Source organism: Ambystoma mexicanum, chromosome 9 (assembly GCF_040938575.1).
Source record: "Ambystoma mexicanum isolate Mex_15411 chromosome 9, UKY_AmexF1_1, whole genome shotgun sequence".
Classification (NCBI taxonomy): domain Eukaryota; kingdom Metazoa; phylum Chordata; class Amphibia; order Caudata; family Ambystomatidae; genus Ambystoma; species Ambystoma mexicanum.
In genome coordinates, this window is record NC_090931.1 from 190,127,939 (window position 1) to 190,150,830 (window position 22,892).

The following is a 22,892-nucleotide window of genomic DNA, read 5'->3' on the forward strand; positions in this document are numbered from 1 at the left end:
GATTATTCATGCTCCAATAAAATTCCCAGTTTCTTTGTTAGCTCTGATCTGATTCTCCATGTCCCTTGCAGTTGTATTATCAATATTTCCTTTAAACCTGCACCCAGATCCACAATTCTCTTTCACAGTCTTATCATAATACCCCTTTTTTCACTAAGTCTCCTTAATGGAATTCCTAGGTCTTAAAACTCTGTATTTTGCTATCTAACTGCCCGTCCCCAGTTTTCGAGATTGACATTTCTAGGTTAAATTGCCTCCAAGGAGAAGCTCTCAAATGCTCCAAGAGAACACCTGCAACAGCTGGCTGAGGTCAGCACCAGTGTCCTAGGGACAAAGTTCACAAGAGCCAAACATTTTGAGTGAAAGAAGCTGGCAGCCAATGCCAACCAAGCTACACTGCACACCGGCAGAAAAAGTGTGGAAACATCAGTCCCGCCATATGACTCTCCCAGAGACTATTTCTCCTCAAAATAAATTCCATTGGGGTGGATGTGAGGAATTGATCATCCAGACAGGGAGTGTGCACGCGCCTGGACTGTTTTGATATTTTTTTTAAAGAAATTGAATGTTGGTATTTAAACCTCCGGGAAATGTGTGGGGCTAATCCTCCCACATTTCCCAATGATCACTGCACAACAAACACATAGTCAAGTGTACTCTGGGGGACACAGTCTACGGACACAATCCTCCCGTCATGTTCAGCTGGAATCTGACAGCCATGGGTACATCAAAGCATCTCAAGAAGGGGGAAGGTAACACCTTCCTCCAGCCATGGCCAGTCTAATTAAAATATCAAATGCTCCATGGATCCGCCCTGCCTATTGTTAAGTTCTGTGTGTCAGCAGCGCATACTGATAAGAGTTAATTGAAGAAGGCCTGCAAAGAGGCCTGTTCACAGAACTAACAAAGGGCAGGAAACCACAACACCTTTTTGATATGCAATGTGTCAGCTTGAAGCTAGTTCCCACCCTTCTGTATGAAGGGCAGTGCATGTCATGTCCGGGACAACAGTTTACAGTGGCAACCCCTGCAGAGCGACCCCATTTCAGAGGGAAGAAGTATGTGATTTGAGGGAGACAGAAAGTCTGTTCTCGCCACAAACTTCAAGGGAGACCCATGCTTTGATCAGGAATCACAGAGAGCTCAATTAACCAGAGAGACACTTTGATCCACAACAGACAGAAAGATGGATGGGATTTAGTAGACATTTTGTCACCTATTACCTTTCCTGTTGCAAAGCACTCTGGTAATGTCCTCACGCATAACTGAAGATTGGTGGTGGGGACCCGGGATTGGTTCATTAAGGTAGGCTTAGCCTGCACCAATCACTGGAGCTCATTTGAATTTATAAGAGGGTTGAGCCCCTCTTTTGGCAGATCATCCGACAACTTCAAAAGGAGTAAAAGAAGGACTCATCCCTGGCTGAAGGTACAGTCTGCTTTACAGCTTCTGCCAGTGAAGGAAGGCCAGGATTTCCAAGGGGGAAGCAAGATCCCTCCCCTAAACATCTCATAAGGAACAGAGGGAGATAGCAGACCCAGGGGACCCATCCAGCAGCTCCAGAACCAGTACACAGCCAGCACACAGCATTCCCTGCTAGGTTCTTCCAGCAAGCTTCTTAGGTGGGAAGTGCCAGAGAGTCTCTGAACAAAGCACAAGGCTGTTGCCTGCAAACATTCTCCTCATCTTTGGGCCGTCCGCCTTAAAGGACGACACGAGTCCCGTGAAGAAGCTAGGAGGAGTGCCACAACAAGCATCAACCAGCGTCCATCTTTTAAGGACATTTTCGAGGCAGTCGATCCCTCGAACCGCGACTGGCTGCACCACTGACTGTTGTCACGCTGCAGTCACTAAAGCTGTCCGAAATACTTCGACCAGTGTTCCTGTTCTGCCAACCAGCATAGACACAACAATTCTTGACCCTGAGCCGCTGTGTAGGCCAGCCTGCAGCCGGCCATCCAGCCTCGCTTGCCGAACTGCCTGCCGCCTGATACCGCAGCTGTCTCCTGTCTTGAACTCTTTTGCAGGAGCTGCAAAGCATCCTGGAACCGACTTGATGCTGTCGAGCATCAAGATCATCTCAAGCACCAAGTACATTGTTGTTATGTCCCCCTGGTCCTTCTCCGAAGGCCTCCAGTGATATTTGCGACCCCTTGCTCCCTTGGTGCTGAAACAAAATAACCTTGAACAGTTAAGAATTATTGATTTACCGACTACCCTCCTGTCGGTATACAGACAGTCCATTTTTATCATTGGTAATAATTGTATTTTTGCTGTGTTGCAACTAACCAACGATCCACGACCTTGCGGAGATAGGCCTGCCATTCTGTCCACGTGACCAAAATAGGGCAAGGAGGTTTATAATTGACTTGTGTTTCCAATCTGGTCGGATCCCTTCTGGTGTAATAGAGGTGTGGGGCTGATTGATGGTTTAGAACCCAATATTCATCCCTGGACCCATGGTGCCCCGGAACTTGATTCGTCACAGTGGACACCTGCAAAAAAATCTGTAGGAGGCAGAACACAGTTCACAGATGTACCCGCCAAAAGTGAAAAGTGTCTTCCACAAGTTCCCACCAGAACATGCAACGAAAACCCAAGTCTGATAAGCAACACCAGGTTGGTCAGCGGTTTTCCAGATGTACAAGTCCACGAAGGAGTAGTTACAAAGAAGGGATGCAGGAGAAGTTGGGAAAGGACGAAGGGCCAAAGAGCTGAAACAAGTCCAAAACAACAAATCCAAGGTGCAAGCTGAAATTCATGATCAGCAAACCACACCTGAAGGAGCTGTCCGGGCAAACAGAGAGATGAGGCGAGTCGACTAGCGAGGTCACTGGATCCAAAACACAATGACCCAAGGACCCAACAAGAAGCATTGAGGAGCTTCGAGTTCAGGAATTGGGGAAGTTGTAATGTTCCTTTTGCTGACGTCAGGACCCAGTTGTATATATATTGTAGTCCAGGTACTTGTAAGCAGTGTTTTTCATTTTATTTAATTTTTATTTTTATTGTTGTACTGTTATAAAATAACCTTTAACAAATCACAATATCATTAAATACAAAAACGTAATTCACAGTATAATCACATTAAAATCGCAATTTTAAATGTACTACAACATGCCATAAAACATTACATTCATATACAATCAATAAGGACATTGACAATTAACCTAAAAGAAAAAAGATGCTAGACAGATAGCCAGTAATATATACTAAGTGCCTTGTGCTTCCAATTATGACAAGTTAAAAACAATTATCAATTCATAAAGTGTCAAAGTGCAATATAGCAAAACAGAACATGTGTATAGATGTCAACAAGGGATCTCAATGGAGCAAAGAGTCCAGTGACAGAGACTCTAAATAGTTTGTCACTGCAATGGTAGTGGCATTGGTTCTTCCCGCAAGGCAATACTGCAAGATCGACTTGCAATCAGATGGGGCAAACATTTCAGCATATTTTCTAAAAAAAATACATCTATATTGCTCTGTGCCGGGCAATCTGTAATAATGTGCCGCAGAGTTTCAACTTCATTCTTATCTTGCCAAAATCTACAAAAACTAAGTTCGGAAGCAAGTTGACCATAACGCATTAAAATCTCCCTAGTCAATAAAAGATTCCAACGGAACCGTATAAATTTGCTTCTGATTCTAATATGGAGGTAAAGAGTTAAAAATGGAGTGGGAATTCCAGTTTTCTCATGATCTCTACTTAGGTGACTTAATGATTTATACGAATGCATTTCGTCTATTGTGAGGGTCCAATCATAGTGAAATAGCAACATTTTGACTGTATCTGGATTGGCTACCATTTCAGACTCTGACGACCCAATTAGCTCCAATAAACTGCTACAGAAATGAAAGAAAGTTACCATGAAACTATCCCTTTTCTTAGCCAGGATAACTCCTAAATCAACAAATAGGGTACCCTTAGCCGGGTCCAGTATCTTATAATAAATATTCAGGTACTTCCAACTGACCTTAGGTTTGAGAGAAAAACAACCCGATTCATACCTAATCAGGAAAAGTGCCACACTATTAGGAATTCACAATATTTTTTGCAGATTAAAGATTCTGATGTATGGAGAAAATACAGAAACCAAATTCCGTATAGAATTTTTGGTACCATTTATCCCTCATAACATTTCTTAGCAGGTATCAAAGAAAATGTTCCATGCTTACTATCAATTCTGTGCAGTTGATTTAGCAATTTGTTCACCAGGGTTTTTAACCATACTTTAATGGGTTCTTTATAAAGTTTCCCCACCAACCACACCTGACAGGGGTGTCCTGGCAACCCGAGAGATGAGCCGAGTCAGCTAGCAAGGTGACTGAATCCAAAACACAATGACCCAAAGCCCCAACAGGAAGCGTTGCGAATCGAGTTCAGGAATTCGGGAAGTTATAACGTTCCTTTTGCAGACGCCAGGACCCAGTGACATATGTATTGTAGTCTGGTTATATAAGTGGTATAGTTGTCGTTGCCTACGCCAACAATCGGTAAGGCGAATTGGTAGGGCAGGGATCAACTAATAGCCACTGTACCAGTCATGTTTGAACCCTACGACACATGAGACTTTTGTTCCTATATTAAGATTAAACCGTGCATTTATCATACCTTTTTGTAGTGCCTGGACTCCTGATGTAAGCGCTTTAAGGTTATCTAGATATCAAACCTTTTATTTTCAGTTTGGATAGGGAATTCTGTACTTCATGGTTTTGATCACCATTGCTGTGATTTTGTGATTGCTTTGCAGTAGAAATGTCTGATTGCTCTGTATTAATTCCTGGCTGTTTTTCTATTTTTTTTTCTCACAGAGGCCCTGGAGATGAGGAAGCGCAAGCCGAAAACCTGATCACCTCAAAAGGTGAGTGGGTCCTCAAATCGTTTTTGCATACTCAGTACCGCTCGTTAGTGAGGTGGACATGAACGTCCGCCCTCCGCACCTGAACCTTAAATCATGTTCTCTTCTGTTCTCAGGACGAGGGGCGCAGAAAGCCGAGAACTGAGTGGGAACCATCAGGTGAGCACACCTCCACAAAATGTCTTCTGGCGACACCACGTCCTTGCCGTGGTGACATTAGCTGGGCAGGTATTAACCGCTCTGAACCTGAGGCATAGGTCTTTACTGTGCTGCTAATGGGGGTGTGGCAACGGTCCATCTCTGGGCTGGGGGTGTGGCCAGTAGAGGGCACATGGAGTGGGGGCAGCTTCAGCGGGGAGCTGGAATTGGGGTTCAGGGCTGGGGAGCCAAAAGACTGGCCTGGACAGGAAAGGTGAGTAAGGGATCGGCCGGGGACCCAACAACAGTGTATGAAGGGGGCACCCCCTCAAACAAAGAGGGTGGCGGTGGGGAGAGTGAAGAGGGCTCTGCTTCGAACATATGGAAGTCTGCAGGCCAGGGGCCCCACGAACACATTATGCGACAGGTGTTCCTGCAGAAGGGACTCACATGGTAGATGCAGCGGGTCATCTGCCACGTTGTAAAGGCCACATTGATGGGCAGCGTATATATGTTTTAAGTCATTTAGAAGTCCCCAAAAAGGGACCACCCCATTCCATGTGTCCCCAACACCAAGATTTCACCACCCTCCACTGTTCTTGAATGCTCTTCGTCCAGATCGCCCAAAATCTGGGGTGTCACAAGCAGCTTTTCCTCAGGACAAAAACCACAGACTGTAAAGTAAAATATGCATAGTTTCACATACAAACATATGCCATAGAAATTATGTGTTACAAGTTAATGTCAATGGGCCTCATTAGGACCCAGGCCGTAAGGGGTTTACGGCGGCGTAAACAGCGCCGACCCTTACCGCCTGATTCCGAGGTCCCTTAGCGCCATGGAGGTTTTAACACCTGCTTTTAGCAGGTGTTAAAATCCATGGTGCTAAGGGACCTTGTTGTTAATTACGCCACCGTAATTTACGGTGGCGTAATTAACGCCTTCCCCACTCCCATTATGCCCTATGGGGCAAAAATGGAAATGGGGAAGGGTAAATGGGTTAATGGGGACTTACCGCCCCACTCACCTCGGAATGGGGCGGTAAGTCCGCCAACCACCATGGCGTAAACATAGTTTACGCCATGGTGGTAAAGGTACGACCCAGGCGGTAACTTACCGCCTGGGTCGTAATGAGGCCCAATGTATTTGTACCACGCACTAACACCACCGGAGTGGTCCCCTGGCGCTCTGGCGGCTCTGAAAGAGGAAGGGAAGGGTGGTTAGTGGGAAGTAGCTGCAAAAGTGCAAGAGAGCAGTGATGTGATGTTGGCGGCTCAGCCCGGTGGGTCCGTTGGCTGGGCCTGGGGTGTTAGTCATCGTGTACTGTTGTGCGAGTCTATGTGTGTTTTTTGTTTTGTTGTTGCAATGTAGTGACGTTTGTGCGGTTTGTTGTGCTGTAGGTTTGTGGTTGTGTTTGGTTTGGAGTTTGAGAGGTGCATGCAGAGGGGGAAATTGTTAGTGCAATTGGTTAGGAGGCATCTTTATCCTGAATTGAGGCGCTGGTCTTATGTAATTTCCCCAGGTAGGGTCCGGGAGCGCCTCTCTGCCTCTGTCTAGATCTTGGTCCGTCCCGCCTTCGAGGTCCCTTTCAAATCTGGTCCCCTCGTCCCCCAGTCTTCCCTTCCCACTCATACGGCTAGTGCACCTGACCATGTCCACAGCTCATATATTGTGGCGATTGCTAATATCCCGATAATTCCACTATACTGTGGTACCCGGTGGCAACTTACGGACGAGTGCAGTTGTTGGGTGGGAAGTTGATTCTATCTCAGTCTGGGTGTCGCCTGTGTTCCCCTCTAACCGGCGTTCTTCGTCCAGGTGCCGTGGGAGCTTCTTCACATCGTGAGTTGTCCACCGTCTGTACTGGGGGTTGTCTGAGTCCAGTTCATTCATCCATTTCCTTTCCGATTCAGTTTTCAGTTTGAGTCTGTGGTGTTGAAGAGCCAGGTTTTCAGTAATTTCCTAAATTTTAGGTGATTTTTGGTGTTTCTTATGTCTTTGGGATGTTGTTCCAGGTTTTTGCGGCTAAGTGGTAGAAGGAGGTGCCTCCCAGTTTCTTCTTAAGGTATGGTTTAGGTTCCAGGTGGATTTCATTGCTTGACCTGAGGGGTCTTGTTGGTTTGTAGATTGTTATTTTCTTTTGTTGGAATTCTGCTCCCTGTCCGCCGATTGCCCTGTGCGTTGTGCACATTGTTTGGAAAGTGATGCAATGTTTTACTTGGAGCCAGTGTGGTGTTTTTAGGGCAGGGGTGATATGTTCTCTTCTTGATAGTTTGAGGAGTAGTCTGGCTGCTGCATTTTGGATGCATTGTAGTTTCTTCAGGAGGTATTCTGGAATTCCGAGGTAGAGGCTGTTTGCATAGTCGATACTTGATATGATGAGGGCGACGATAGTGAGTATTTTGTGCGTGAAGGAGAGGAAAGGTAAGATTCTTCTTGCCGTGTGGAGGAAGAAGAAACATTTCTTGACTGTTGCGTTTACTTGTGGTTATAAGGTTAGGGTGTTGTCCATTAGGACTCCCAGATTTTTTACTACCTTAGATGGTGATGGTGCGGTTCCCATTTCCGTTGGCCATGGGATGGTGATTTCGTTCTCTTGGTCTTTGGATATGAACATGATTTCTGTCTTTCCTGGATTTATTTTCAGGTTGTTGGCAGTCATCCAGTTGAAGAATTATTTTGGGCACTTGATTAGGGTTGAATGATCAGCTTGGGTGTCATTGATTTTGTACATGATTTGGGTATCATCTGCGTAGTTGTAACATGTGATGTTGTACTTTTTGAAGATTCGGATAACCAGAGTTTGGTAGATGTTGAAGTACAGTGGTGATAGTGAGGATCCTTGTGGCACTCCACAGTCGTTAATTTTTGGAGTGGATTTGAAGGGTTTAATCCATATGGTTTCTCTTCTGTCTGCTAGGAATGATTTAGTCCAGAGTAATGCTGTGTCTGTTATGCCTATGTCTTCTAATCGTTTGGTTAGGGTGTCATGACTAACTGTGTCGAAGGCTGCGGAGAGGTTGAGTAGAATGAGGGCTGAGGTTGTGTTTGAGTCTGCGTTGGTTTTTAGGTCCTCCCAGATGGATAGTAGTGCTGCTTCCGTTCCTCTTGCGGGTCTGAAACTGACTTGAGCTTAGTCCAGCAGGTGGTGTTTTTCTACGTATTCTTGGGATTGTTTATATATGTAGGTTTACAGGAGTTTTGCCGGGTAGGGAATGTTTGAAATTGGCCTGTAGTTTGAGAGGTCTTCTGTGTCGCCACTTGTGTTTTTCAGAAGTGGTTTTATATATGCTGATTTGAAGATCTTTGGTAAAGTCCCTTTTGCTAGAGAAAGGATCTTTTTTTTAATGGGGTGAATGGTTTTTCTGGGGCGATCTTGTCGATTGCATCTGCGTTCCATTTGTGTAGTAGCTCCGCTTTACCGTCTAGGTCATTTAGCTGTAGTTCTGTAGTTGACGGTTTGGTTAATTCCAGTTGTTCGAATAGGTTGCTTTCTTTGACCTGTTTCCAGTTTCTTTTTGTGGTGGTTGTGAGTTTAGGGGGTTGGATGCAGACTTGAGTAGGCAGAGTGATCACGAATGGGATGATGAGATGGTCGCTCCACAGTATTTGTATCAGCGGTGCTATGGTGATGAGTTTTTCCTCCGCGAAGATTGCGTCGAGGGTATGTCCTGCCGAGTGTGTTGCCCCTTTGACTAGTTGTCGTAGTTTCATGGTAGTGAGTTGTTCAGTCAGTGAGTTTAGGGAGTTGGCGCGACTGTCTTCAAACCAGATGTTGAATTCCCCCAGGAGGATTAGGTGTTCGTGGTTGATGGCTATGTTGGTGGTGGCTTCTATGAAGTTGTCGACAAAGGTTGCATCATATGTCGGTGGTCTGTACACCAGGATGAATGTGACGTTGGTTTTTGGGCTTGCTGTTAGGTGTATTACCATGGTTTCACAGTTGGGGATGTTGAGTGGTTCATCTGTTTTTTATATCAGATGTCCTTTGAATGCTATTGCAATGCCTCCTCCTTTTTGATTTTCCTGTTTATTTGGAGGCATTTGAAGTTGGTTGGAAGGCAGCTTTGGAGTGTGATTTTGTAGTTGTCGTCCAGCCATGTTTCTGTGATGAACAGGATGTCAATGCCGTTGTCATTGAGTAGGTCGAAGATCTCTGTTGAGTGTTTTGACATGGATCTTGCGTTTATAGGATTGCAGTGGAGTTTGGGGGTGTCGTTTGGGTTGGACTTTCATGTTGAGTTTGTCTTCTGATCGGTGTTGGGGTTTCCTTCCTGGTCAGCTCTTTGTTAGGTTCTGTCTTGGGTTTTTGTTCTCATCAGGTTTGTCTTCCATGAGTTGTGGTTGTCGATTGGAAGTTCTTCTTGCTTTGGTGATGAAAGGTGTTATCGCAGCGGAGGTATGTTTGTTGTTTCTTGTGTTATTCATCCTTCTTCTGCACGAATGTGTGGGGTAGTTTGATTTTACGGCTTCTAACGTTGGGTTGGTTTGCCCTGGTGGCCCGTGGTCGGCGAGGTAAGGAGTTAAGTAGAGGGATTTGTCTCTCCTCTCAGTGTTGGTTCTATTCTTGTTCCTGACTTTGGGGGTGTGTTCTGTAGTTGTGGTTCTTTGTTGCTGTTCCGGAGTGTTTGTTGCTTCTTCTATTTTTCTTTCTCTCGGGATGGGTAGTTTGTGCGGCATTGTAAGAGGTTGTTTAGTCTTTATTTGTTTGCTGATGTCCTGTTGGATCTGCTTAGGTCTGGTTGTCTTGTGTTGTTGTATTGTGCATGGAGGGCTGCCCGCTAACAGTTAGGTCTATGTCTGTGGGTGGTATTTCCGGCTAATGTTGTCGGCTCGTTCCGTTGCTGTCCAGAGAGAGGTAGGGGAGGTGGATTAGGGGTTATATTGTTAGGTGTTCTCAGTGGCTCTCATTAGTGTCTGTCTCTGTATACGTGGTTCACTGCAGTGAGCAAGCAGTGAGGGTTTAAGGAGAATATCAGCAGGGTTTGGGAGACCTGTCTAAGGATCTGTCAATGAGATCTGAATATTGTGCTATGCAATCTAGAACTGGAACCCCTACTAAGCTTGAGAGACCTGTATAGCGGGAGAGAGACCGATCAATGAAATTTATATATCACACAATCCAATTTGGACACAAAGACCCCTGCTAAATTTGAGAGACCTGTATAGTGGGGGGGGCTATCAATGCAACCTAGCTATCACATAGTGCAAATTTGGACACAGAGGCCCTGTTAGATTTGAGAGAGAGGCCTGTCAAAGCGTTCTAGATATGACACAGTGCAGAATGCAATTTGGCCACAGAGAGCCCTGCTAAATTTGTGAGACCTGTATAGTGGGAGAGAGGCCTATCAATGCAATCTAGATATCATACAGTGCAATTTGGACACAGTGAGCCCTGCTAAATTTGAGAAACCTGTACAGTGGGTGAGAGGCTTATCAATGCAATCTAGCTATCACACAGTGCAAATTCGGACACAGAGGCCCTGGTGGGTTTGAGAGAGAGGCCTGTCAATGCGTTCTAGATATCACACAATGCAATTTGGACACAGAGAGCTCTGCTAAATTTGAGACACCTGTATAGTGGGAGAGAGGCCTATCAATGCAATCTATATATCACACAGTGAATTTGGACACAGAGAGTCCTGCTAAATTTGAGAAACCTGTATAATGGGAGAGAGACCTATCAATGCAATCTAGATATCATACAGTGCAATTTAAACACAAGAGCCCTGCTAAATTTGAGAAACCTGTATAGTGGGAGAGAGGTCTATAAATGCAATCTAGATATCATAGAGTGCAATTTGGACACAGAGAACCCTGCTAAATTTGATAGATTTCTGTATAGTGGGAGAGAGGCCTATCAATGCAATCTATATATTATACAGTGCAATTTGGACATCGAGAGCCCTGCTAAATTTGAGAAACCTGTATAGTGTGAGAGAGGCCTGTCAATGCAATCTAGATATCACACAGTGCAATTTGGACACAGAGAGTCATGCTAAACTTGAGAGATCTGTACAGTGGGAGAGAGGCCTATCAATGCAATCTAGATATCATACAGTGCAATTTGGACACAAAGAGCCCTGGTAAACTTGAGAGACCTGTACAGTGGGGGAGAGGCCTATCAATGCAATCTAGATATCATACAGTGCAATTTGAACACAGAGAGCCTTGCTAAACTTGAGAGACCTGTACAGTGGGAGAGAGGCCTATCAATGCAATCTAGATATCATACAGTGCAATTTGGACACAGAGAGCCCTGCTAAACTTGAGAGACCTGTACAGTGGGGGAGAGACCCATCAATGCAATCTAGATATAATACAGTGCAATTTGGACACAGAGAGCCCTGCTGAATTTGCGAAACCTGTACAGTGGGGGAGAGGCCTATCAATGCAATCTAGATATCACACAGTGCAATTTGGACACAGATAGCCCTGTTGGGTTTGAAAAAGAGGCCAGTAAGGTCTATATAAGGGTTGGTGGGGTCTGTGCCTAGCTGGTCCGATTGGTACAGTCTTGACTAATGATTACATTTTTTCTAAGTTGAGGGTGAAAGGGATGCATTCGGGAGTAATCACCTCCTTTATTATGTGTTTGGTAAGTGGTTCGGAATCTGGGGTAGTGTGGTTGCCCTTACACCTGAACCCGGCCACTCCTATCTTATTGGTCCTTGTAGTTGATGGTTGATGGCTGGTCACTGCTTCCTCTGCTGACCGTTCCTGGAGCCGCCTCTGTTGGAGCCGTCCTTGGCTTTAGGGCCCTTAGCCGCAGGGCTGCACGGGCAGAGGGCTGCCCTTAGAGGAGTGGTAATGAGGGCTGAGAGTGCCAATGGGAGCAGGGGGGCGGGAGGGAAGGAGAGGCAGGAAGAGGGCACGGGGTGGGAGAGGGTTTAGTAGGGGCCTCGGGCCTTCGCCAGATACACAAAAATATACCAGATAGCAGCAGCTGGTAGGTGTAAAATTTTGTAGTGCATATAACACTCAAAATATAACCTTTTTGCAATGACTTCAAATATTATAAATCCACTTTCAGATTCATAGAAGCCTCTGTGTTCACAGGTACTCCTCGTTGACTGCTGTTTTACATCTATCCTTGTTACACAATACATGTATTTTTAATTACTAATTTCCACCAGTAGAAACATAAAGAATAGCTACGCGTGTTACCCCAAGTAGCAAATTGCAGAAAACTCTTCAATGTTTGGGCTGATATGGAAATTCCAAATGTCCATTGGCACCGTTGACGCCAGGTGGGAGATGTGCAAAACGATCAAACCCCAGTGATTGATTGGCTCATTGGCTTATGGTACATGACATCCTTTACCCTGGAATGGTCACCGGGCTTTGATGGGCTAATAAGTGACACGTCGTGTTCCTTACCCTAGACATTTTTCTATTGGACTGAATGCCTGATTGGTGACACTCACATACAATCATATGTCATAGAAGGGTCTCTGGCTCTTATTGGCTGATTGGTGACATTTACGTAGCATCCCATACCCTAGAAGGGTCCCTAGGCACTGATTGGCTGATAGGTGACACATAGCGTTCTGTACCCTGGGAGGGTATCTGAGTGCTAATTGCTAATTGGCTGATTGGTGACACTCACATATCATCCTATACCATAAAAGGGTCCATAGGCACTGATTGGCTGATTGGTGACATATAGCGTCCTCTACCCTAGAAAGTTCTCTGAGTGCTGTTTGGCTTGTTGGTGACCCTTGTGTAGCATCCAATACCCTAGAAGGGTCCCTAGGCACTGATTGGCTGATAGGTAACATATAGCGTCCTCCACAATAGAAAGGTATCTGAGAGCTAATTGGCTGATTGGTGACAAATAGCATCCTTGGATGATTGGTGACACTTACATAGCATTTTGTACCCTAGAAGCAGCTTTGTGCACTGAATGACTCTTATAAAGTTGACACTTGCATAGTGTCTTATATCCTAGAAGGGTGACTGGGCACGTTTGGCATGTGTGTACGGCGGCGGAGGGCCAGACTTTCTTTTCAACATATTTGGCAAACCTTTAAGGACAAGTTCAAAAAGTTAAACAGGGAAATGTTTTCCCCTTTTCCTATATTTTATTTGTTTTTTTTAATTGTGCATTTTTAAGGCGCTTATACATCAGGTAAATTGTGTTTCAAAATGCCCACAGGTCAACTGGGAAGGAACATGGGAATGATAGGGAAAAATATAACAACGAATGAGAGAGGCAAACCTTCTAGGCCTTGTGAGCATTCGAGAACATGCAAGTGCAGAGAGAGGGAAGGGATGAGAGAGGGGGAGCGTAAGTGCTAGGAGTACCACGGAGGGAAGTGCTAGGAGTTAGTTGCAAGCAGCTGTTAAGTGACTGGCAGAGATCGCTTGGTAAGAGTTGCCTACTGCCCATAAATAAGTGCAGGCCTGTGATAGCACAGGCCAGTGGGCACAAGTCAAGTGCTGGGAGCGGGCGGACGCTGAAGGCGATTGAGGGTGGGAGGTTAGGACCCAGGTGGACACATAAGGGCCCTGGTTACTAATCTCAGCGACTGGGGTTTAGCAAAGGAGGGAGGGAGGGAGGGAGGGAAGGAGGAGGTGAAAAGGAAAGCCCTGAGGAGCTTCTGGAATTTGAGGAGATACGGCTCAAGATGAAGAGGAAGGGGGAGGCTGTTTCATAGGAGGGAGCCAGCCGAGGAAAGAGATCAGCCACCAGATCGCTGTTTAGCGAAGTGCTTGACACACAGATCGTTGGTGCCGGAGGGAGAGTATTTAGTGAGAGCCAATTGTAGATAGCATTGTCCCTGGCCCCAGACAGCCTTATGGATGATGCATAGGGATATAAATTTGATCGTTGCAGCAACCGGGAGCCAGTGGGGGGATTTTAGAGCTGGAGAAATGGGGTCCCTCGGCTTGAGGCCAAGGATAACACTTGCAGACCTATTCTCGAATAGCTGGAGGGGTCATAGAGAGGAGGAGGCTAGATTAAGGAAGAGGCTATTGTAGTAGTCCAACCTAGAGAGAACCAGAGCTGTAGAGACATTGAGCTTCTGGGGGTAAGTGAGGAATGGAAGGATTCCTTTGAGGAGGTGGAGTTGAAAGGGGGCCTTCTTGGAAAGGTCCCAGATGTCAGGGAGGGAGGAAAGAGAGTTGAAGATGACGCCAAGGTTTTTGGATTCAGATGAAGGAGAAGGGGGAGAGCCTATGCAGGGTGGCCAGAGTGAGGGAAATAAAGTGGGAGCAGGAGTCCCAATAGGAAGGATCTCAGTCTTGCTGGCGTTGAAGTGGAGATCGTTGGAGGTGCACCAGCACTGGAGGGCAGATAGACAGTCGGGAATGATGGCGTAAGTAAGGAGTGGATCAGAGGGATGTTTGAAGAAGAGTTGTGTGTCATCCGCATAACACTGGCAGTATGGGGAGAAGGTGGAGACTGGGTGAGCAAGCAGAGCAAGATAAATGTTAAAGAGCCAGGGCCAAAGGATGGAGCCCTGGGGGACACCACAGGTGGACAGGGAAGTAGAAGAGGAGAAAGAGCTCAGGATAACCTGGGAGGGACGGTCATTGAGGAAGGAAGTCAGCCAGTCCAGTGCCCGCTCTGAGATACCTACGGTATTGTGGAGCCGTTTAGGAGGATGGAGTGTCAAATGCAGAGGAGAGACCGAGTAGAATGAGAACAGCTGGAGAATTAGAATCAAGAGGTTCACAGGTGTTCAGAAGAGCAGTTTCCATGCCTGTCGATGCTCGGAATCCAGATTGGTGGTCCTGTAGGCAAGCAACAAGCTCAGTGGGCTGGGTCAGTTGGGGGTGTATCATCACTGCCACTGATGATACATGACACAGCCTTCATTTCCATTACCCTCGGCAGAGACTCACTGACTGACTGACTGACCCACCATCTTCCCTGCCGTCTGTGGGTGGCAAGTGGCCTGCCCTGTGACCTTTACCTAAACTTTAACTAAGACTATTGAATCCATATTATCCTGATCCTGCACCAGACAGTGCGCCACAGTACTTAGCTAAGCTACCTACACATTAGAAAATACACTGTCGCCATCGTGTACGGGCCGGCTTAGTTTGAACTGAACACTGAACTTTGGTGACTGAAATAAAGTTCAAGCACACATCACATCACACCCACCTATGGTGGTAAGCGGGCAGCACACAGCTCATATTATATTAGAAAATAGACTGTCGCCATTGTGCACAGGGCGGCTAGTTTGAACTGAACTGAACACTGAAGCACATCACAAGTCAAGCACATCACAGCACACATGGTAAGTGGGCAGCACACACACACAGACAGCACAGCAGCAGCACACAACTAGTACTTACTTTAGTTAGTAGTTGGAGTTTGCTCCGGCAGCGTCACAGACTCACTCGAGATGACTGACTGATTCTGGACTCCCTAGTCTTGACTCGACTCTCGAATCGATCAATTCTGGCAGCTGGCAGTGGCGTGACCTGGCCAGGTGGAGCTGGGGCTGGCTGGCTCAGTCGAGAGACACTGACCACCATGAGGAGTAGAGGACAGCACACAGGCATGCACCACACAGCCATGGTCCAGGACCACCACCTGGGTAGGGGGCGGCACTGTCTGGCACTTGGCACGCGGTAGCCGGCACTGCAGGCTGAGGCCAGCAGTCAGTGGCGCCACTGACTGTCAATGCACAGAGACAGGTGCCAGTGAGCTGGGGCACTGCGGCAGGCCGGCAGCTGCTGGCAGACTCGACTCCGACTGAGTATGCGTTCCTGGTTCACATGGTCCACTGTCTCAGACTCTCAGCTCTCTGGTCCCAAAGAGGCATGTGGCAGCACTGTTGTTTCTGCTGGGAAGGATTTGCTACATTTTATAGCAAATGTGCCTGGTAACGGTGCAGCAGCGGCTCCAGATAGTCTGGAGGTTCTGGCCTGCCGGCAGGCCTGGATCGGGCCGGCTGCGGTGACGGAGAAATGGATACTGCTCAGTGGCAGTGGGTCTCAATTTTTATTCATGCATGAGCATCATCGGGCTGGCGGCAGGCAATGCATCAGCACCCTGAGGCTACACCCCAGCCTCCACACTCCCCAGGCCGGCCCGGCACCCCGGTGCTAGCACCCTCCCACCCTAACATCACACGCACTCTCTCTTTCTTGCCTGCATGATGCATGATTATGATTCCCAATCCGGCAATCCTGACCCGTCCGTTTTGCGAAGAGACGACGGGATCAGCATCACCCCAGGCTCTGGCATGGCAGCCTTGGCTGGCAGTTGGCAGAGGAAGGGTGTGTGGGTGGGTATAATAGTGGTGGAGGAAGCCAAAGCTGAAGCAAGGAACAGTAACTCTCTGGGACTTCAATCAGCGGGCCGCCGCCAAACGCCCCCATGTCTCCCCCAAACTGGTGCGTGTGGACTGTGTGCTGCTGTGCTGGCCTCTCAGTGGCTTGGCAGGTGCCGCACTTACTGCTAATCATGTGACAAGAAGTGTGAGTTATTCATATATGACATTCACATTAGGACAACACTGCAATTATGTGCATTTCAATTTACAAAGCAGCCAAATTTGCTGCAAGGCGCTTCAAGTAAAGCTTCCTTCTTCCATCCATAATTGCACACATCAGAGTTTATAAACGGTCCATGACCGTCCACTCCCACTCCCAGCTAAGCTAAGCATTACCTGATTTTGAGTAGTGCCCACCCCAGCCGGGGCCAGCACGAGCGAGCCCGCACATTTTTCTCATTTTATCTGCTGTTGTTTGTTCACTGATTCCCACACACATTTATTCATTAATACATTGATTGAATAAGCAGGCCGGCCCGCCCTCCCGGTGTACTACTGCTGTGTCCGACAGTGACTGCCGACATGAACGGAGTGTGCCGTGTGCGCACTGTGTGGTGCATGCACGCCGCGCAGCCGGTGGCTGACCCGGCTGGCACATTGAAATGAATGCCACGGCGGTCCATGGCACAGCCTCACAGCCGCACCCCTTTCCCCCTCCCGGCTCCGCCACTGGCGCCCCCCCCCCCCTCCATGGCACAGCAAATAGAGAGCACACTTCCTCCAGCTCTGTGTCATGTTAACAGCGCCTCGTAATTCTTTAATAGGCGCTATTTACATGACACTGAGCAGGAGGCAAGGCACCCTTAAACACATTCTACAAAAACAGTAAGGGGCACAGTTCTGTTGTTCGGCTGATACTTGTTCTGGTAACAGCCGAACAACAGCACTGAGCCCCCTGCTGTTCTGCATTTGTCGTAGGCGGGACAGGGGCTAGGACATGCACAGATCTCGCACAGGACACTGGCAGACCTGGGGCTGGCACTGTGTAAAAGACATTGGGGGTCATTACAACTCCGGAGGTAGCCGGCTAGTGCCGGAGTTGTGTATTTTTTTCCGGCGCCTGGCAATGGGGTATCACCGGGGCACCCGCCCGCAGAACTCCAAGTGTGCCGGTCCGGTAACAACAGTGCCTGTAGCTTCCCGGCACCGTTGTTACCAGAGCCGGCACACTCCTAATGAGGCCCATCTCAAAGTGAGGAAAAGCACGCTGTGGCTACTTCTAGCACTCATGTAGCTCTGGACCAATGGGTGCAGACTTGCAAACGCGAGGTCCTCCATCTTACATTGAATGCCGCTTGCTACGTTCGGCTGGTGGAGTTACTTTCCATCGTCTGAGGTGCCCTCCTTCTCTATCTTCGCAAAGTTGAGTAAAAACTTCACAGAGCTGGCAAAGTTGTTAAATCTCCCCGCTTATAAATTTAGGGAGCAATGCAGTGCTGTTTGCTGAAACCGGATTTTTTTGTGATCTAAAAAAACACGTTTGCAGGTGATTTTGCTGCAAACTGCTTTTGAATTAGAAATAGGTTGCCACCCTCTTCCTACTCCCCTGACCCCAATGTCTCATATTTGGGTGTCTGTGTCCACCCCGAAATTATGAACGATGTTCTCCGCTCTACTGCATTTGTAAATGCACCATACACACGCCGAGTTTATCAAAGAATGTCACCAAAGACATTTAGTTTTATTGTGTGATTTAAATTGAGCTAAACGTTTGAGTTCACATATCCTAGGATGCATTTCGTACTTTATAAATTGCCTGTTACCCTAAAAGTATATAGGTAAAACAACGTTTTTTTAAAATGGCTGATGTAGGAAGTACCACATTATTTTGCAACAGCACACTTTCACAAAGTTGTCAAGTAAGGAGAAATTTCACATTCATACAACAAATCTAGAAACCCCAAGTTAAAGTGCAACTTTGCTCGTCACAGCCGACCCCTCGGTCTATGTGCAGTTCTTTTCCCATTTGCAAAACTCTAACCAAGTGGGTGTTACGAACGGTCACTATTTAGGGCCTGGTTCATAGAACAGTTTTTATATAAAGGCACAATCCCATTGGGAAACGCTGTGTGAATCAGGCCCTTAAACTCTATTTGCGTTTTTTGGTTAAAATGTTTCCCTTTTGCATCTTCACCAGTGGAGGGCGCACTTCCCTGTGGGCGTGTCGTACAAGGCCACAAATATGTGGTTCAACTGCATTTGAATCCCTAAACCCCCCCCAATGTCCGCAGTTTCTCGTACACTATTGCCTTTTGATGAATGTAGGAAGTAGGCAGCCTTTTCAAATGCAGCATTCTTCCCTGTCCGTTTATGGCATAAAATATTAGGTAAAACAAAAAGCTGCCCTTTCAAATATCCTACATGTAATATTTTCTAAGACTGAATGTGCATTGGGGACTGGGCATGCGCACAGCCATCCCGCAGCCCTGCAACCAAGATTCCCCTCCTCTGCCAAAAAAGTGAGCCCCGCCTGGAGTGATAGTTCTCAAAGACATTTCATCCTCACATCTACATGTTGATGTTTCCTGAATGAGCATACATGGTTCATGATTGCAAACATTTTAAAGTTAGGGTGAGTGTCGCAAGCAACTAAATGAGCACCAAGATTCGTGTTTGTTACATAGTTAGTAATTCAAGTATCCAACCCTTTTATCGTGCACATATTTGTCAAATATAAAGATATATGGTCGTTCTTGTGTTCCCAAAAAGCGCTTCGCGTTTATGCAAATGAGCCAGGACCCATCATTGGTACTATTTGTACCCTATCTCATCCTAATAGGGCTATTTGGAAAGATTACAACACTAGTGTGCCAGACTTTCATCTTGGAATGATAACCTATTACAAAATATTGTTATACACCAATTTCTATGGCAATAATAATTATAATATTTATCAAATATATAATAATATATAATATGGACATGTATAAGTAGCAGTGTATACCAGTTTCATTTCATCCTTACATGTCCATATATCAATTGGACTGTCCAAATGACTAATCATAATCGTTTTTTCTGGTCTAATACTTTAATTTCAAGACTGAAACTAACAAAGCAGACTGTACACAGCATGTGTTGATTTCTACAGACTGTGTAGGCACTTAGGCAAAGCTTTACCAGGACCAATGATGACTGTAGGCAGGCATGCGATGCCGCACATTGCGCAAGATGGCCGTGCTAGGCACGTTTCCATGGAATGCAAGGGCTGCTACTGGCCATGTAAGCTTGCATGTGGTATATGACATGTGCACCTGGATATACGACTTGATAACTGAGATGACAGCTATACTCAGGTGCGAAGAGCCTGGGTGTATGAATGCTTACAAGGGGGTGTGATGACAGTGCCTGCGCATTTGATGCAAAGGCTGGCTTATGGCGCCTGAACATTGTGATATACATCTGGCTCTGGTACAGGATGTCCTTATCCGGGCAAAGGATAGATGTAATTAAGCATATGATGCCAGCACCTAGGAATGTGAGGCCACACCTGTCATATGATTGCACCAGCTTGGCCAATGAGGCTGTACCTGGCATATGACCACATCATAGGCGGCTGTTTCTGACATAGCATAGCATGCCAGGGGGTCCCTGGGTGTAATGTAATGGTTTAGCTGGGTGCAAGAGACTGCACCTGCCATATGATTGTAGTACCTGGGCAAATGCGGCTGTGCAAGGCATATGATGGCTTTACCTGGCATAAGAGGGTGTTGTCCAAGTATTAGACTTAATCCGGCAAATAAAGTACTATCTGGGCATATGAGCATATAGCTGGGTGGATGCTGGTTTTTCCAGGGCATATCATGCCAGTACCTGGGAATGTGTTTGTCTCTATACGGAGGAACCTGGGGCTGTACCTTGGCATGTGGGTGCAGCGCCTGGGCATAGGGAGATGCACTGGGGCTCCTGGTGCCTTTAGCTGTCTGTACAGGGCTGCACATTACACAAGGCAAAAGAATATAGGAATGTGAAAGTGTACCTTGGCATCTGTAGGTATCTGTGTGTATATGAGAGTAGTAGTACCTAGGCATGTGATAGCCGTACTTTGACATGTGATTCTGCAAGCCGCCTCGAGGAGCCATGTGAGACTATAGCAGAGCATGGGGCATATGATGATCACAGCTGGATATAATAAATTATGACATGTTAGCTTTGCCAATGCTTGTTTTATCCACAATTATTCTCCAGTGTGTGATACAAATGTATTACCAAATTCACTGCAAGCCTTGAACTCAATGCCTAAGGCAGGCCTCTTTCATCGGGTGCAGGTAGATTGCCCTCTCTGAAGTAAATAACATCCACTGATATCCGTGTTTCTTTGCGCAGGAGCCGAGGGTTGCGGTGGACCCATGGACCGCAGCTGAGTGATGTCTGGAGGAAGACAATGGACATGGAGGCACCTGTCAGGGAGCAGCAGACAAGATGGCTCCTTTTCCCTTCATTCCTCTACACGGGCTCTATGCCCACACTCCCACATCTAGCCCCTGTACTGTGTATGTGAACTGTGTGACACGTATATCTCTGTGAACCGTTGCTATTGTCAATCATAATGATGTTGTTCTAGTAAATACTGTGTGTTATTTCTCTGTTTCCTCGTGCAAGTGATGTGGTCTCCAGCGGTGAGAGAAGGACATTGCAAAATATCACCTGCTCCATTCTCGCGAGAATTCCTGTTTACTCTGTCATTGGTTGCTTAGCTAGGGATCAAGGTGGGGGTCTCGACAGTTGAAACGACAGTGGCAATTGATTGGGTTGTGTTTCTTTACAGGTTCTGGCAGGGTGGGGACTGCCCGTGTGCTTATCTACACTGTGAATTCTATAAGAGGGGTGTCTATAAAAGCCATCATTGGAAGTAGTGTCTCTGTATGTGTCGATACACTAGATATTCTTTCGGGGGCGATTTCTGTACCAATCGTCACTAGATGCTGTCTCTATATGGGCATCTATACTGGGAATTTGTCAATGGCGTTCTGTAGATGCCATTATTGGGAGAAGTGTCTTCATATGTGTAACTATACTTGGAGTTCTACTGGTGGGGCTTTGGTAGAGGCCATTATTGGGAGTAGTGTCTTCATAAGTGTTACCACACTGGGAATTCTATAGGTCGGGCTTCAGTAGAGGCCATTATTGGGAGTAGTGTCTTCATATGTGTAACTACACTGAGAGTTCTATTGGTGGGGCTTCAGTAGACGCTATTATTGGTTGTGCCTCGATGTTTGTAAATAAACTGGGAGTTCCTTAGTGGAGATTTCCGTAACAAAAGATCCCCATGAGATGGTATCGCCATATAATCATCTATATTGGAAATTCCCTAGTAGGGATTTTAATATAGAGACCATTACTGGTAGTGTCTCCAAATGTGTACATAAATTGGGAATTCCTAGGAACAATCTGGGGAAAAGCTTTACAAGACATTCTTTATCTATCATTGCAATGCCTTTGGCTGAAAAGCTTCGGTTTTCATGGAAGTCAACGTCCACCTGGAAGGCCGCCAATTGTACAAAAGGAATCGCTCACAAGGATGCAGAGTCTGATTAGTAGTAGCATCGTTCGTCTCCATCTTTGTACCGATTGTCATTTTCTTGTTCATCATCTTTATCGTTGTATCTCTTCTGTTTCCCTCTTTCCTCTTTTTGTTTGTATGTTTGCTCACTCTTGGACTCCATCCTTCGTTCCTGAAAAGCCGGACATTGGCACACAAAGTGACAAGTGATTCCAGAAGTGGTTGCTTGTAGGTTCAGAAAGCAATAGGCATTCATGGAATGGCTGCAGATGATTGGTGATATGGGTATAAGCATGCCAGTCGCGGCTGATGCCCCTGGTTGGTGGTATTCGATGCAGCTGATGGTCATTTATGATGTAAATGCTGTTGATGTGCAACGCGTCTACTGGTGATGTACCCGCAGGCAGTGGTGTGCAATCTCCTTGCTTGGTGGTGTGTGAAGCGGTGGCTTTGGGGATGAGCTGACCACGTATGGGGCCTTCTCATGATAGTGATAGCCATTTTGTGCCAAGGGAAAGGCCGCGCTCCTGGCTTCAGGTCTTCTGGTTGCCTCCATTTTCACTGATCACCTCTCCGTGTATTGACATTGCTTGAAGTCTTTGAGAAACGTTTAGAGAAACACAGCCATAACTCTCCCCTCTTGGTTCTGGATCTTTCCAATGTGCATTGTTGTGGGTAACACCAGATGCGAACATCAGAACATAGAAGCCATGCGCGCAACTCCACCGACTGTGTCTTGCTTCTGCTTTATACTTGTTTCTATCTCCTTGGGTACCTTCACTCCTTCCCTTGTATTCTTTCATTTCTTCTTTCTTGACTTTTAGTTACTTCTCCAATTTTCCCCGCTTTTGTTCTAACTTCCCTTCTCTCTTTCACGGCCCCTTTGCCAACCTTACAGTCTCGTGTCTCTTCTCATTTTAAATCGTTTTAGAATGGGGCGGGTAATAGGGTTTCTTTCTGCTTCCGGCAGAATCTGCGCGCGCAATTACACGCGCACGTCTAGAAACGTCTTCCCCGGAAGTCACGCTTTGGCCTGGCGGAACGGCTCCATGGATAAGTCAGGTTAAAGGAACGTTAAAGTCGAAGACGCAGGAA

General features: G+C 46.5%; 1 protein-coding gene across 1 annotated transcript in view; it reads left to right on the forward strand.

The window, feature by feature from the left end:
* The window catches only part of LOC138487858 (FXYD domain-containing ion transport regulator 6-like), a 246,205-nt gene extending 225,328 nt beyond the window's left edge, over positions 1-20,877 (forward strand). The window contains exons 6-8 of the mRNA XM_069614462.1: positions 4,816-4,865; positions 4,979-5,021; positions 20,621-20,877. Of these exons, the coding sequence (XP_069470563.1) occupies positions 4,816-4,865; positions 4,979-5,007 (79 nt within the window). The 3' untranslated portion in view covers positions 5,008-5,021; positions 20,621-20,877. The remainder of the gene's footprint in view (positions 1-4,815; positions 4,866-4,978; positions 5,022-20,620) is intronic.
* Positions 20,878-22,892: the final 2,015 nt, after the last annotated feature.